This window comes from Rosa chinensis, chromosome 6, assembly GCF_002994745.2.
Source record: "Rosa chinensis cultivar Old Blush chromosome 6, RchiOBHm-V2, whole genome shotgun sequence".
Taxonomy (NCBI): Eukaryota; Viridiplantae; Streptophyta; class Magnoliopsida; order Rosales; family Rosaceae; genus Rosa; species Rosa chinensis.
The window spans coordinates 17,371,862-17,387,226 of NC_037093.1; the positions used below are offsets into that span (position 1 = coordinate 17,371,862).

The 15,365-nt window shown below is 35.4% G+C and overlaps 1 protein-coding gene and 2 long non-coding RNA genes across 4 annotated transcripts; 2 read left to right on the forward strand and 1 right to left on the reverse strand.

Annotated features, from left to right (window-relative positions):
- Nucleotides 1-288: 288 nt before the first annotated feature.
- LOC112170948 lies at nucleotides 289-2,357 on the reverse strand. 2 transcript variants are annotated; one of them, XR_005802173.1, is made up of 6 exons: nucleotides 2,230-2,331; nucleotides 1,999-2,094; nucleotides 1,339-1,901; nucleotides 800-1,207; nucleotides 483-713; nucleotides 289-404 (listed from the first exon to the last, which is right to left on the reverse strand). It is a non-coding gene; the product is annotated as an uncharacterized LOC112170948 (long non-coding RNA). The 2 variants fall into 2 exon arrangements; XR_005802174.1 differs by lacking the exon at nucleotides 1,999-2,094 and having other exon boundaries at nucleotides 2,230-2,357.
- A 5,494-nt stretch (nucleotides 2,358-7,851) lies between these two features.
- On the forward strand, nucleotides 7,852-12,323 carry LOC112173902 (UPF0496 protein At4g34320). The gene is made up of 2 exons (XM_024311595.2): nucleotides 7,852-8,143; nucleotides 10,791-12,323. The coding sequence occupies exon 2, from the start codon at nucleotides 10,828-10,830 to the stop codon at nucleotides 12,049-12,051; it is 1,224 nt and encodes a 407-aa protein (XP_024167363.1). The 5' UTR covers nucleotides 7,852-8,143; nucleotides 10,791-10,827; the 3' UTR covers nucleotides 12,052-12,323.
- A 1,592-nt stretch (nucleotides 12,324-13,915) lies between these two features.
- LOC112173765 lies at nucleotides 13,916-14,934 on the forward strand. The gene is made up of 3 exons (XR_002925693.2): nucleotides 13,916-13,946; nucleotides 14,069-14,116; nucleotides 14,494-14,934. It is a non-coding gene; the product is annotated as an uncharacterized LOC112173765 (long non-coding RNA).
- The last annotated feature ends 431 nt before the right edge of the window (nucleotides 14,935-15,365 follow it).

Here is a 15,365-nt window from a genome sequence, read left to right on the forward strand (position 1 = left end):
CATGAAACAAGCTGATGTGGCAGCGATCTGACCATTAGAATATTTCAATTATGAAGTTCATAACTTCACAGATATAATCAATGCAGAGGAGCTCGATCCTTTCAGGCTACCTGATAATATCCTTTCAGATATAATCAATTAGGACATGCTCTAGCAAAAAATCACTTAAACTAAAGATTTTACCAACAGAAACAAAGAAAAAGAAATTATTACTGTCCATATATAGTCTTTGATATAGCTCTGTCCAGTGTTGAATAGACTTAAAGTTGTTCTAACATAACATTTAAGGTATGCACTGAAGTTTCACTTACATATTCATGAGTGACATTTGCATATGTTCGAGTCCCTGTTGATTGGTTCATCTTCTTTTGAGACCGATTTCTTTTGTTGATGCTTGCTATTCTCTGTGTTCCAACATATGAACACCAGTAAGTAATATTAAATCTAGCCTACATGAAGAAGATGAAATAATTGCTTTGTACCTGATGCTTCTTCTTGTCCATGTTTGCAACAAAAATTTTCCATTGACGCTCATTTACACGATCATCATTAGGCTTTTGAAACCAACGTGGTGTGTTCATGAATGGTTTATACCATTTTTTGCGCAACTCAGACTTCCATTGCTTCTACCGTTCATTTAACTTGCTCTTCACCCTTTTCTTGATTTTACCTTCCAAACTTGCAACCCAAGGATTAGACCAATCAATAGTTTCCTGCACAGATTGTTTACACGCATCAATATAATGGAAAGTCACATATAAGACAATGTTAACAAAGGATTGAAACATTCAACATATACCTTAACACGATTCCAAGCCCTTTCAAGATTGTCACTAGCATTGAAATGCCGGTAGTCAGGTGTACTAATTGGAAAAAGTGTAAAGTCTTTTGCCAAAATACCCAAGAATCTTGAGAATCTTGCCACCTTCAATCGTGGACCCTTAGGAAGTCCAAAACGATTCCACAAGAGCTTTTCCCGACCCTCCATTGCCCAATTCTTCTGGTTTGGACCACGGTGCTTCTTTATTCCCCCAGGCGCCTCTGATGAAACATTGATGTCATCTTGCTGATGAAACATGCCACCAACATCTTGTGTCTCGCTGTCGTCGTCTTGTTGAATATTAAAGTCACCACCAACATCTTGTGTCTCACTATCGTCATATCCATTTTCTTCGTAACCCTCTTCATCCTCATATAGGTGACTCATCTGTCAAAACCACAAAAATCAATAAAAACAATCATACCCATTCTCCAAACGAATAGTAATTAACAGAGATAAGCAAACCTCCTCCAACTGAGACCAGAGAGATGAGAGAGATGGAGAATTGATTGTTAAACCTGATAGGGAATTGACCTCCACTTCTACAGACGTGGTTGTTTTATATGCGTATCATAGCAGAACCACGTCTTATCCATTTGAAAGTTCGAAGGGATTTTAATACACAATTGGGGGCAACACAATCTTTTGTCCCGCTCAATTTCTCTTTTCCATTGTTTCCCTTTTGATTTCAGGCATTTTGCTCCCGCTCTCACTCTATTTTGTCCCGCTCTCTGCACCCGTGAAGGTCCCCCAATTGAAAACGTGAAGCTGTGGTGGTTTTCTAATTTACTGCAAACTCTAAACAGCCTCTTTATATAATTCAATTTAGTTGATTTCTGAATAAAATAAAAGGAATATAGTTTCTACCTCATCAGGTTCTTTTTTTCCGCTCTACTTGAAAAAGCACAAAAGATTCTTCCATAGCCTTCTTCCCCATTAAGGTTCGAACCAAGTTCCCCAATGTTGCAAGAGCGTTCTCAGAGATTTCTTGCATTGTCCAACATGGTGGATAGGTTGTGAAGTGCACCCAAACATCACTGTTTGGTTTCGACATTGCTCGAATCTGACTCTAGAATGCCAACTAGAAAAGGGACAATTTCAGATGAGGGCAGAGGATCAAATTTAATGATGAAGACCAATCTATAAACAAATAATTAAACAAATTGAGAATGTAATACCTTCATTCCCCAATACTCTTCCATTGCCTCAAAATCCATAACAATACAGATCATAATCAAATTGAATCCAAACCAGATCATAACAAATAATAGGACCTGATACCGATACAATATTACAAATCTGTAAATCCCCAACCTTTAACAAAACCCAGGTAGGGGTATGAGAAACACGATGAATATCATGCACCATATACCCAGTTGTAAAATGCAAACAAAAACAGAGCTTCGTACCTCAATCAATTCGTTGTAGTACTGCGTTCTTCCTCTTTAACTCACAAAAGCTCCAGACCTGCTCATCATGTCCAAGGAAGCTATACACTCTCTCTCTCCGACCGATCTCAAATAGAAGCAATTTTACCGTCTCTCTCCCTCCAGCACCCTTACTGTCTCTATGTGGAGCAAACACGTAGAGCTTCCATCAAAACCACATGGCAGCAGGTAGAGGCTAGGGGGTAATTACGTAAATAGCAGGCCTGAGCTTCTTTTATTTTTTTTTCTTTTATATGCTTTGGAATACAAGAACAGGGCCACCATAATCACGTAGATCAAATAATGCATATTAAATAGCCAATGAAATCATTGCACACGAACAATTCAAAAGCTTTAAAAGTCTAAAGCTGATCATGAACCATTTCTGCCTGCTTAATAAACAACAGAACCTTATATACATAACTCAATAACCAAAATGGTAAAGACCTGTACCTCTAATCAGTCAATTATTTAAAAAGAGGTTACCAATTACGAAGGTTGCTAGATAACACCCTTTAAACATGTACCAAAGTTGCAACAAAATAATTACCAAAGTAAAAAAAATATGTTAAAAAAAAAACATCTACTTCAATTTCATTCTATGACATCATTCACTAGAACACCGTCCATGTCTGTTCTTGCTATTCCGTCATCGTTAATCCCTACAATCAAATTTTGGGCATCATAAGGCTCCGGTTCTATGTCTGTGCCCATATCAAATAAATCTCTGGGTCGGGTTCGGATCACTGTGTGCCAATTCGGTTCAGTTGGGTCTTGAACATAGAAAAATTGCACTGATTGTGATGCAAGAATGAGAGTGTCCGGTTTAGGAAGTAGATGATCAAAATTTACCAAAATGAAGCCATACTCATCCATTTTGACGGCTCTATTGCGAACCCTATTATCTGCCCAATCACAATCGAATAATAAGACTTTCCGACCATGGTGATAATCTAGCTCAATGATGTCTGTTAGTACACCATAGTAGTCTTTTACACCATCTCTTGGTCTACGATCTCCCGCAGTTTTGAGTAAATTGAATGGCCTGTTAACAGTCAAATTGTTTATGTAATTAAATGCTAGAGTCGATACACATATATATCATGTTGTCAATATATCTATATAACTATAACATACGTCGACAACTAAATTTCTTTTTTCATATATAAATCAGAAATTAAAACGTATAAATGTTTCCAAAAAAAAAAGCTATTTGACGTCAAAAAATTTATTTGACATACCTTTCGATTGGGTACATCCATCGAAATTGCACAGGTCCTGCAATTACTGCCTCGTCTGCTAAGTGTATTAGAAGGTGTACCATGACGTCAAAAAAGATGGTGGCATTATCATCTCTAATTTGCAAAGTGTTTCAGCAATCCGATTTGACAAAGCACGAAAATGGTCTTCGGTGCCAACTTTGTACATAATTGTCTGAAAAAAGCACTGAGTTCCAATAATACCTTGGTTATGTCTGGTTTTAGTGAACGACGGATGGCCACTGGAAGTAGATACTGCATAATTATGTGACAATCATGACTTTTAAGACCAACCAATTTTCTTTCATCAACTCGTACACATCTACGAATGTTTGATGAAAATCCATCAGACACCCTAACCGACTCAAGTACTTTGCACATTAGTGTCTTCTCGTCTTTGGATAAAGTGTATTTCGCCGGGGGTAGCCATGTTCAGTCACCACGTGCCTCAGGATGGAGCGAATGCTTAACACCCATTAAGACCATGTCAAGGCGTGCCTTTAAGCTATCTTTATTTTTTCCATCAATTCCAAGCAAAGTCCCAATGACACTCTCTGTAACATTCTTCTCAACATGCATGACATCGATATTGTGACGCAATAATAAGTCCTTCCAATAAGGTAGTTGAAAAAAAATACTTTGCTTCCTCCACGGTCCTGTGTATTTTGTGTTATCATTATTTTGAACTCGTTTCCTTTTACTACTAGAGCTTGTTTCCTTTCCCTTTCCAAACTGGAACTCCAATGCACTTAACGCCCTCAAACAATCTAAACCTGTCATTGGTTTAGGGGGTTTACGATGCTCAGTTGATCCATTGAAGTTATTATACCATGTGCGAAAAATATGGTTATCTGGCAGCCACTTTCGATGTCCCATGTAGATTTCTTTCTTACCGTGATGCAACCTAAAAGAATCAGTCTCTTCACCACAAGTTGGGCAAGCTTTAGATCCTTTTGTGCTATATCCAGACAACATGGCATATGCTGGGAAGTCATTTATAGTCCACAATAATGCAGCTCTCATCTGAAAAACCTCTTTTTGAACGCATCATACGTAGGAACCCCTTCTATCCATAGAATTTTCAATTCATCTATCAAAGGTTGCAGGTACACATCTATGTCATTCCCTGGACTTTTAGGGCCTGGAATGAGCAACGATAACATCATGTATGACTTTTTCATGCATAACCAAGGAGGGAGATTGTAAACAGTAACGATAACAGGCCAAGTACTGTGGGACAAGCTCATCATACCGAAAGGATTGAATCCGTCACTGGCTAGACCCAAACGAACATTTCGACCATCAGAGCCAAAATTATTGTCAATTTTGTCTAATTCTTCCCAAGCAAGAGAATCGGCTGGATGACGTAGAACCCCATCTCGTGGTCTCTTTTCAGAATGCCAAACCATAAATTCAGAGGTGTGGCGAGACATGTACAACCTTTGAAGCCTTGGCCCTAATGGAAAGTAAGGCAAAACCTTGGCTGGTACCTTCTTTGTAGGGGAGGTGTTCTCTTTGTACCGACTTATACCACATACATGACAAATTGTGTTTGAAGCATATTCCTTCCAATATAACATGCAATCGTTTGGACACGCATCGATTTTCTGGTATGTCAGCCCGAGACTTTTGATGAACTTTTTGTTAAATAGAAAGAAGCGGGAAGAGTTTCCCCTGGGGCAAATAAGCCTTTAACAATTCAAGCAACTGTGTGAACGATACATCACTCCAACTGTTTAATGCTTTTATTTGATACAGCTTTATCAAAAAATCAAACATCTTTTTTCCTGCACCAGGGTATAATTCAGCGTCAGCTTTTTCTAAAAGCTGGTAAAATCTTTGTGCATCAGGGGTAGGGCCGTTAGGCAAGGATGGACCTTCAGTAGTCTCTGCTGGTTCTAGTAAATCATCTTCACCTTCGTACATACCAAATGCATCGTGCAACATATCTTGCACATCAGAATCTGGTTGATGTGATGACGGTCCCGACAAATTAAAATCTGGTTGATATGATGAAGGCCCTGCCATATTATGATCAGCTGTAGCTGGTAAATGCTCACCATGCTCAGTCCAGGGGATGTTAACATATTTTGGATCCATGCCATCCACCCAAAGATGCTGCTCAACAACAGCAGGCAGTCTATTGTAGCCATTATGACACCTTTTACATGGACACTTGATTGTACCTTCAAAAGAAGCATGCTCTAAGGCATAATTGAGGAATGCATGCAATCCAGCATTATATTCATCAGTGTGCTTATCTAAAAATATCCATTCCTTGTCCATATCGTTGATCAAAGATTTGTTATCAAGCTGCATAGAAAAACAAAAGGAATGAGTATTTAGTTTTTGGTGAAAATAAAAATTGATTTCTAAAGTCATAAATGATACTAAAAAAAATCGATGAACAAATGTCAATAATAATTGGAATAAAAATTGATACCTTTTGATGATCGCTGCTATCTCTTTTTCAACTGAAAATTTGTTTGATTAAATTTTGTTTCCTGAACCTCAATTCATAGCACCTCAACATCAATATGATTGAGTGGTTTGCATTGGATGTGCACAACGTGCACAGTTATTGAATATGGAAGTGCTCCCGTGCACAATTAGTATTGGATTTGGAACGTTATCAATGCATAATTAACATTGGATATGGAAAAGGGTGCACAATTTGCATTGGATATGGAAACTGAAATTGTAGCTATTGGTTACCATATTGGATACAAAAACAAGGAAACGTGGCTAATAAAAACTAAATATGATTATCCGTATGTTAGAGAAAAATTTGGAATCTTATTTGTAAGTCAATTCAATTGAAACTTTTTTTTTTTTTTTTGAAACTCATTCTCAATTTGCACCTAATATATTAGAAATAATTGATATGCGGCAAATTAAAATGGATAATTATGTCGGCGAATTAAACCTGGTTAATAATTATACTTGAAATACCACCAATTTTGCTAAACGTATGACAATTTAATGGATACATACTGCATAATTTATTTTGCAATTATGCCCATTAACTTATAATACTAAAACTCTAATAACATATTAAATCTAAAAACATAAGAAAATAATGAAACATATATTTTTTGCAATACGATTGAATATGGAAGTGCACCAATGCACAATTAGAATTGGATTTGGAAAGTCAATGCGTAACTAACATTGGATACGGTAAAAGGTGTACAATTAGCATTGGATATGGAAATTGAAATTGTAGCTATTAATTACCATATTGGATACGAAAACAAGGAACGTGGCTAATAAAAATTAAATACGATTATCTGTATGTAAGAGAAGAATTTGGGATCTTATTTGTATTTTGACTTTTAACCACTTCAATTAAAACTTCTTTTTTTTTTTTTGAAAACTTATTCTCAATCTACACCTAATATATTAGAAATAATAGATATACTGCAAACTAAAACTCATAATTATGATGACAAAGTAATCTGGTTAATAATTATATTTAAACAACCATCAATTTTTATTAAACGTTTGACAATTTAATGGATACAGATATGCATAGTTTATTTTGCAATTATGCCCATTAACTAATTATACAAAAACTCTAATAACATTTTAAATATAAAAACACAAGAAAATAATGACACAGATACTTTTTGCAATACGGATTGCAAGGAAAGATGATTAATTTGTAAATTTGAAAAAATTAAATACAATAAATAATTAGATATTATTACTTCACACTCTTAACCGTATCTATATCAGATACTTATCCGAATATTTAATATAATATATTAATTTAGTATTTTATTTAGCAATGAATAGGGATTTTTGTCTTTAATAAATGTATTAACTTACTTTTATTGATTATATTTTTTATTTTGTCACTGTTATCGGTGCCCATAAAACAAAGAATACTAAAAATATAAAAGGGTGTCATTTGCTTTACTCAAATGATACACTTAGAAAAGTGTATCCAAAATGGGTGGCCGCTAGAGATTTTGCTAGTAGTGAGTCGTTTCCCTGTGTACCATTCTTTTCATGCCAATGACATACCTATCAATTTCTATAGTTTATGCTATGTACTTGTATCAACTAAAAATTGCATGACAATATTGACCCATTCCATAGTTTGCAACCTTAGACCTTCGAGAATCATTTTAAATAAGACCACTTTCCTAAATTCATTAGACTTTAGTAATTGGGAACTAAATTTCTAGCACGGCCACTTTTTATATATATGGACAAACTGTAATATCTAAAAATCGAAGCCAAAGAAAAATTATGAGTAGCCGCCTTTTTCGCCAAGTCAAGCAAGGAAACCCCCAGGCTTCTTCTGAGAGAGAGAGAGAGAGAGAGAGAGAGAGAGAGAGAGATTCCCACTACTATAAAAGCTGGGGAGAGGAGCTACAAGTCTTCACACAAACTTGAAGTTCTGCTTCTTCTTGCAGCAGGAGAGTATTTCTCTTCTAACCCCTCAACGAGAGAGAGAGAATAAAAAATTCCCACTACCATAAAAGCAGGGGAGAGGAGCTACAAGTCTTCACACAAACTTGAAGTTCTGCTTCTTCTTGCAGCAGGAGAAATACTGTCTTCTAACCCCTCAACTCTAATCCTAACGAACCAGCCACCGACCATTCAAAGGTTTCTTTTCTTAGTTAAAGGTTAGCTCTCCAGCTCTCCCAAGTTCTGTTTCGATATTTTTTTCCAAATTTTATCTGAAGGATTACTCTTTCTAGTTTTGCTTCTGTTTTCTTCTAACTAATTTCAATTTGTATATATGTAAATTAATCCGAGCAACACTGGAGTTACTTGAATGATGAATAGGATCTTGTCACATCTTGCAACTTCTATTTTTAAGATCCTTCCATTGATTTTTTTTTTAATTGAAACTTCATTAATATTGTCTTGTTAAATGCTGAACTCAACTAGCTTACTTCATAAAATCCTAATTCTCAGCAATTTATTTGAACTATATCACTATATGCATCTAATCTTTTTTTCTTTGACCAAATTTATACATCTACAATAAAATCTCGATAAATGATGTTCAATAAATGTATAACTTTAATTAAATAATAAATTTCTCTGATCCTAACTCCGGCCGGTGTATAAAAATAATAACCTCGCGAAATGCATAAGATAATTAATTTTTTATACACTCTTAAGCCCCAACAAATATATATATAGATTAGTAGTTGATAAAATACATAAAAAAGTAGAAGATATAAATATTAGTAATTGAGAAAATACATAAAAAATAGTATTTAAAAATCGATAATACATTTCGATAAAAAAAAATCGATAATACATATTAAGGAACTTTTAACCATTTCTATTTTCTCAATATAGCTATTTCTCAAAATATGCTTTTACAATCCTTTGCTTTTTCCTTTTCCACTGAATTGAACTTCATCCTTAATTTGTGGCAATGCATATACCAGATTTTGTATTTTGTATTATTTTTTTTCATTTTGTAGCAAGTAGTTACTCAAGGTTACTAATGCTTGAAATGCCTATTTATGAGGAATATATATATATACAGATCCAATCAAGAGCGGAGCTCCGCTTTGGAATTAATGTGTGAAGTTCGAGTTTTGGGTCACTTTTTGGTCGCATATCCACATCTCGACCGTTCAGTTTTTAGGTACTAGTGTATAAATCATCTCTGCAAATTTTCAACCAAATTGATGATCGTTAAGGTATCTAACTCGCTTAAACCAATGGACAGACTGAATCTGTCAACCTGAACCGTACTAGCTTTAAGGCAGTTATCAATGCCTTAACGATCATCATTTTGGCTGAAAATTTGCAGAGACGATCTATACACTAGTACCTAAAAATTGAACGGTCGAGATGTGGATATGCGACCGAAAAGTGACCCAAAACTCGAACTTCACACGTTAATTTTCAAAGCGGAGCTCCGCTCTGGATAGGATCTGTATATATATATATATATATATATATATATATATTTTAAATGAATCTATAAATGATTACTATTAAATTATTAACTGAAGCCAAAATGACTATTATTTACCTTTCCGCTATCATCTATAGATATACAAAAAATTGTGGTAGTACACAGTGGTACATAGGGATAGACCACTCATCTTGAGAAATAGTTGGTAGAGCACAACTGTCATCTAGATCTTGATCATACTCGGTAGTCGTATTCATACCCGGCCCTCTAAAGATCTCTAATTCATTAGAAGGCGATTCCATTAAAAGCAATTTTCAATGGTTGTAAATTAATCAAATTAGACTAAGTTATGTATTTTTTTTGTCTAAATAAGTTATGTAATTCAATTAGGAAAAATATAAATCTCTTTCTAACTTAATATATGTTCACTTATCGATTAGTAAATAAATTATTCATTTATCAATAGTATAATAATCTCTCTAAAATAATAATTTTTGGTAGTCCCAACAATATTTATTTATAAGGGTTTTACTATATTATTATTATTTTTTTTAATTTTTTTTGCCATATTATATGCTTTTAATCCAGCCGGCGTCATAGATTCTTGATTTTATTTTTCTGGTCTTAGAAGTACATATATGATGGTGACAAATTGGAATAATAAGACTTTCCATTAGAGTTTATAAGAGTTTGAGCCTCTCCGGTCCCCAATTATTGTCTAGGCTTCATCATTTGGCCCGCGGATCAAATGGGTCAATGGAAGCCCATAAGGCCAGATGGGTAAAGCCTGGTCTGGCCCTCATAAAAGCCCGCAAAAAGGCTCAGCCCAGTGGGTAGAGGGCCAGGCTTAGTTTAGGAGTTTGAAGCCTGGCTCAGCTCACTAAAGGCATGTAAAAGCACACTAGACCCGGCCTGTAAGTCTGCAAATTAAATGCTATACTTTGTGTAGTTTACTATATATATAAATTATATAGTAGACAATAAATGCATGCATTACACACACACACATGCATGCGCATGCTCTTTCCCAAAATTAAATACTGTAAGTTATACTTCAAGAACCCTAATTAACTTATTTAGGTAAAAAGTTAAATGTAAATTAAATTATTTGGAACTAGGGTTAGGCCAGTCAGGATAAACGAGGGTTATTTAGACCGTCCCAAAAAAGCGCGTAAGGCTCAATTTATATAGACGGGGTTGGATTTTAAAATTTACAATGAAACCCCTTTGGGCCCAACCCGTTATTATGTAAAAATGTTGTAAGGCTCGTCCCGTTGACAACCCCTATTATTGCCTTTTTTTTTTTCAAGTTCTTTACTTTGCTTAATACTTCGAAATTTTGATAAATTTGGACTAAAATAAAAATATTGCCTTTTGTTGTGGGCCAGAATTTGGGATTTGTAGTTGACTTTATTGATAGCAAAAATGGGAGAGTCATATAAGAAGCGTAATGAACAGTTGAAATCATTCAAGGATGACCCAGTTGTGGAATCCCTTGCCAACAACGTAAGAATACGTGCTGAGGCTGTCAACAACATACGTAAGAAGGAGGGTTTTTCTATCGCTTTCCTGAAAGAAGTGACGGCATTTGTTTCCTACATGAATGGCCAAGCTGCCTCTGTAATCTTGGCATGCAAACAGGATATATCGACTAGCAACAAGAGCTTTAAGCTGGTTGTCAATGAGTACTTGAACAATAGTGAGCAGCTGCTGGACTTCTGTTCTGCATTGGATAAGTTCGTGAAATCAGCTCGGGATAGTCATTTATATACACAATATGTGGTTCAACAGTGCTTTGACAACAAGATGGAAACTGAGTACTGCCTGAAGATTTTGGAGAAACTGAAGATTCTCAAGTCCTCTGATGATATCCATACTGATTCTGCTGAGAGCTTGCACCAAAAGATCAAAGGTTTGATTGCGCAGTTTGAAAAACTATGCAAGAATTTGGTGCACGAAATTTTTAAGATTAATGAAGAGAAGAATCGTGTTGGTACTCAGAAGAAACACACAAGTCTTGCATATAAGAGTGTTTCTACGATTGGTTTGGTATTTGCAGGACTTGTAGGTGCGGATTTCTTACCCGATTTAGCAGACATTGTTTCTGGTATTGCAGAAATTGCTACTGATGTTGCAGATGCTGCTTCTAATACAGCTGATGCTGCTTCGTGTGCGGTTGATGCTGCTACTCATCCACATATTGAGTCAGTACAAGCAGCATCCTTAGAATTTATTAATAATCATGAGACTGCTTCAAAGTATGCTGTCAGCGCCGGGTTTACAGCAGTTGCTGCAGTACCTTTAAACTTAGGGCATTCATTAGTGATGTCTCACTATGATAATAAACAAAAGGTTTTGGACAACAAGAAGAAGGACATGGACGCAATACGTAGAGAAAGTGAGTCATCCATTGCGGAGTTGGGCGACATTAAGTTTCACATAAATCAGGTGGTAAACGAGATTGATTCACTACTGGCAAAAACCAACACTGCAGTTAAAATGAGTGACATAGATTTCTTAATGAAGGATATGAAGCAAAAGCTGGAGATGTTCATGAAGAAAATTGACGATTTGGATGCAGAAGCAGTGAAATGCAGCGCTGAAACATTGAAGGCAAGGGATGACGTGCGCAACAGAATCAGACTCTAGACTACAGCTAGACCAGAGATCAGACAATAAATTATATATATATATATATATATATATATATATTCTTATGATCTTGTAGTAACGGTACTTCTGTATCTTTTTTTTTTTGCAAGTTCGTTTCTATAGTTTGCAGCTGGTTCAACTTCTTAAAAACTAGACTAAATAGGTTTGCAAAAGTTTGCATGGTTGTTACAAAGCCTGTGTTATGTAGTAGACAAAAGAATTGTGTGCAATAAGTTGTCATCTTTACTTCCTCTCCTTTTTTGGTCTGACATCTTTACTTCCTCGATTTCTACTATATTGTTATAATTTATAAATAGATTTTTTTAAAAAAAAAATTGTCACCGCATCTCCTCATTCTCCTGTATAGTAGCTAAATAGCCTAAATTCATATTTAAAAAAAAAATAATAATAAAAAAAATAAACTAGTACACAATAAAAATAAGATGACAACTTAAGACCATCTTCATCTTCATCTTCATCGAGACGTTTATTGTTAATGCGATCATGGGGGTTTTCGGTCTAATCTCCAAAGCATATATATGCCTCATGTAAGCAGTAAGCATGCCCATTAAAAGCTTAGACCACCACGAGCAATTGAACCAGAAGAAGACCTAGAACCAGAAACGAGACGAAGAACGACGCAGCTGGATCGCCATGGCTTTGATACCATAAAAGCTTAGAGCAAGCTTGAAGAAACTGAGAGAAAAAGAGAGAGAAATAGAAGCCCTCTTATATATGAAACGTAATTGACTAGCTTAATTACAATGAGAATAGATCAAGGTATTTATAGGAAGCCTAATTAACTGACTAAGTAACAGAATTACTACGAGACCACTATCTTCTAGCCACGTGTCATGATAAGCTAAAGTACATGCATGCACTGTGTGTAACAACATATACTGTGTAACAACCTAATAACCGTGTAATAATGTGTGACAATCTAATAACCTAAAGGTAAAAAGAAATCCCTGATTTGACTTTTGCAATATATTCTAACACCCATCACCACCATGTTACAATCCGTATAAATATGAGAAAGTATACACGTTCAATTCCATCCGAGAGCTTTGCAGCTAGAAATTAAGCCTTGGATAAGATTATCCCATTGATCTTTAACCATATTGACAACAACAGAGAAGAGAAGTCAGATTCCATCGGGATATTGATACAATTATATGCAACGCCACTTTTAACCCAAAATAGAGGGCCCAAAATTATGCATAAAAGGTTTGACCAATGCTCAAAAGTGTCTCGAATCACCACTTTAGTAGTCCAGCTTCTGTAAAGGCAATACAAGTTAGCCGAGAACCATCAATATTGAGCTTAACCGCTCTAGAGGAGGAGAACTCGGATAAGAGAGCTTGATCCTTCTGTTGTAAAAGAAAAATCTCACATTGAAAAAGTGATAAATAAATTATAACTTATAAGCGGGTGACTCTTACCCAATTGTATCAAGACATTTTGTGATTAAAATTTAATATCTAACAGGTGGTTAAGTTGGGACAGAATCAGTACAATAGTAGGCCACGAGCCTCGTTTGCCATTGTTTAATACCTTATACATTTTTTGAATAATAATTGAAAGGAAACAAATAAGTACTTAGTGCTACATTTTTTAAATATAGAAAATTACATAGTAGCACATGACCAAAGATGTAAACACAGAAAACCTACCTTCAAAAATATTTATACAAATAAGGACATGAGCTCAGGCCCAAAAGCCAAATGATGCAAGCTTGACTGCTAATTTTAATGGAAAATGACCAAAATACTCGAGTTTCATCACAATTTATAGACATTGCCACTGACCCAATATCCAATAACTAAAAGCCTCAACGGACAGTCACTATCGCCTCCTCCAAGACCTTAGTTCTGCTCCTCCCAAACTCTCCAGTAAATCCAACTCAATCGCTTTTGCTTTCTCTCTATTTATTTGGGGATTTTCATTTTTTTAGGGTTTTTTTCTTATGAGCTTTTTGTTTCGTTTTTGGATTTGGATTTGGATTGAATCGCAGAGCAAGGAAAGGCGACTAAGGTGAGGATTGAAGGCCCACGCCGTCTCTGTAAGATTTGTTGGGTTTATATGTATTATCATATTTCTTTTCTGATTTTCATCTTGCAAAACTATGGGATGGAGTTCAATTACGTATGATAATTTCTCATTCTCTATGTCAATTTGACGTTCTGGCTTGAAATTATGTTCATGAATCATTAGTGATCAATGGTTCAATACACACAAAACATATCCTTATGTAAAGAATTGTCTCTTCTTTTTCCTTTCTCTGCTAGCTATCATTCCAAATGAATGACACAAAATATATGCAAGTGTTTATGTTACTTTTTTTTCCGAGATTTTGAATATTGAATTGGCAATGAATTAGCTGCTGTCATTCTTTTATCAATCATCTTTTGTTTTAATTTTAAGTATTTATGAGTATAGGATTTGGAACGGACGAGGAGGCTGTGGGATACTTGGACATAAAAATCCAAGCCAGAGGAGAAAAATCAAAAACACTTATCAACAGCTTTACAATAAGTCCATTGATGCTCTCCATTCTGAACTCTTTGGAGATTTCAGAGTAATTTTCTACAATCCTTTACGCTTCCCATTTCTTATAATTAATATATGGGAAGAAAAAATCCTTAACTTTTAATGTCATTTGTCTACCTTATCATGTGAATTGTTCATTCAAAGGCCATATTAAATGTCTTGCATAAGCATGAAAAACGCATTCCTTGTTGTTATCTGTTATTTTTCCTCTGTATTGTATGATACTACCACTTTCTAATTATTCTGGTTCATAAAAGATTTAGCAAAGAAAAGTGTTTGTTAAAGAATGTGAATACAAGCTTTGTTTCAATCTCCCGTTTTTTGTTATTGTTCTTCTGTTATATATAATACTAGGGCTGGGCATGGGACGGGACGGGACAAAATTCTGGTGATCTCGGTCCCGGACCCGGAAATAAAACTCGGGACGGGACGGGACGGTATGACACTTTTTGAGAATTGATCCCGACCATCCCGAACCCGAACGGGACCGGGCCGGGATCGGGACAGGACCGGGACATCCCGAAAGAAAGGAAAAAAAAAAAAAAGGTCTCCTGCAATTTCCCTAATTTCTGCAATTCCTGCAATTTCTGAACTCCAAATCATGCCAAATCAATCCACTCGTATATTAGCTTCACCAAATCAATCAATAACAAATCAATACACCAGAATAGTAGCCACATCAGTTTCAAATCAATACACCAAATCAATAAATACCAAATCAATGCACCAGATTAATAGCTACAGTAATTTAAATCAGTGCA

Bases quoted from the DNA above. Each gene is read 5' to 3' on its own strand.
- LOC112173902 (XM_024311595.2), top strand. From the start codon at position 10,828: ATGGGAGAGTCATATAAGAAGCGTAATGAACAGTTGAAATCATTCAAG.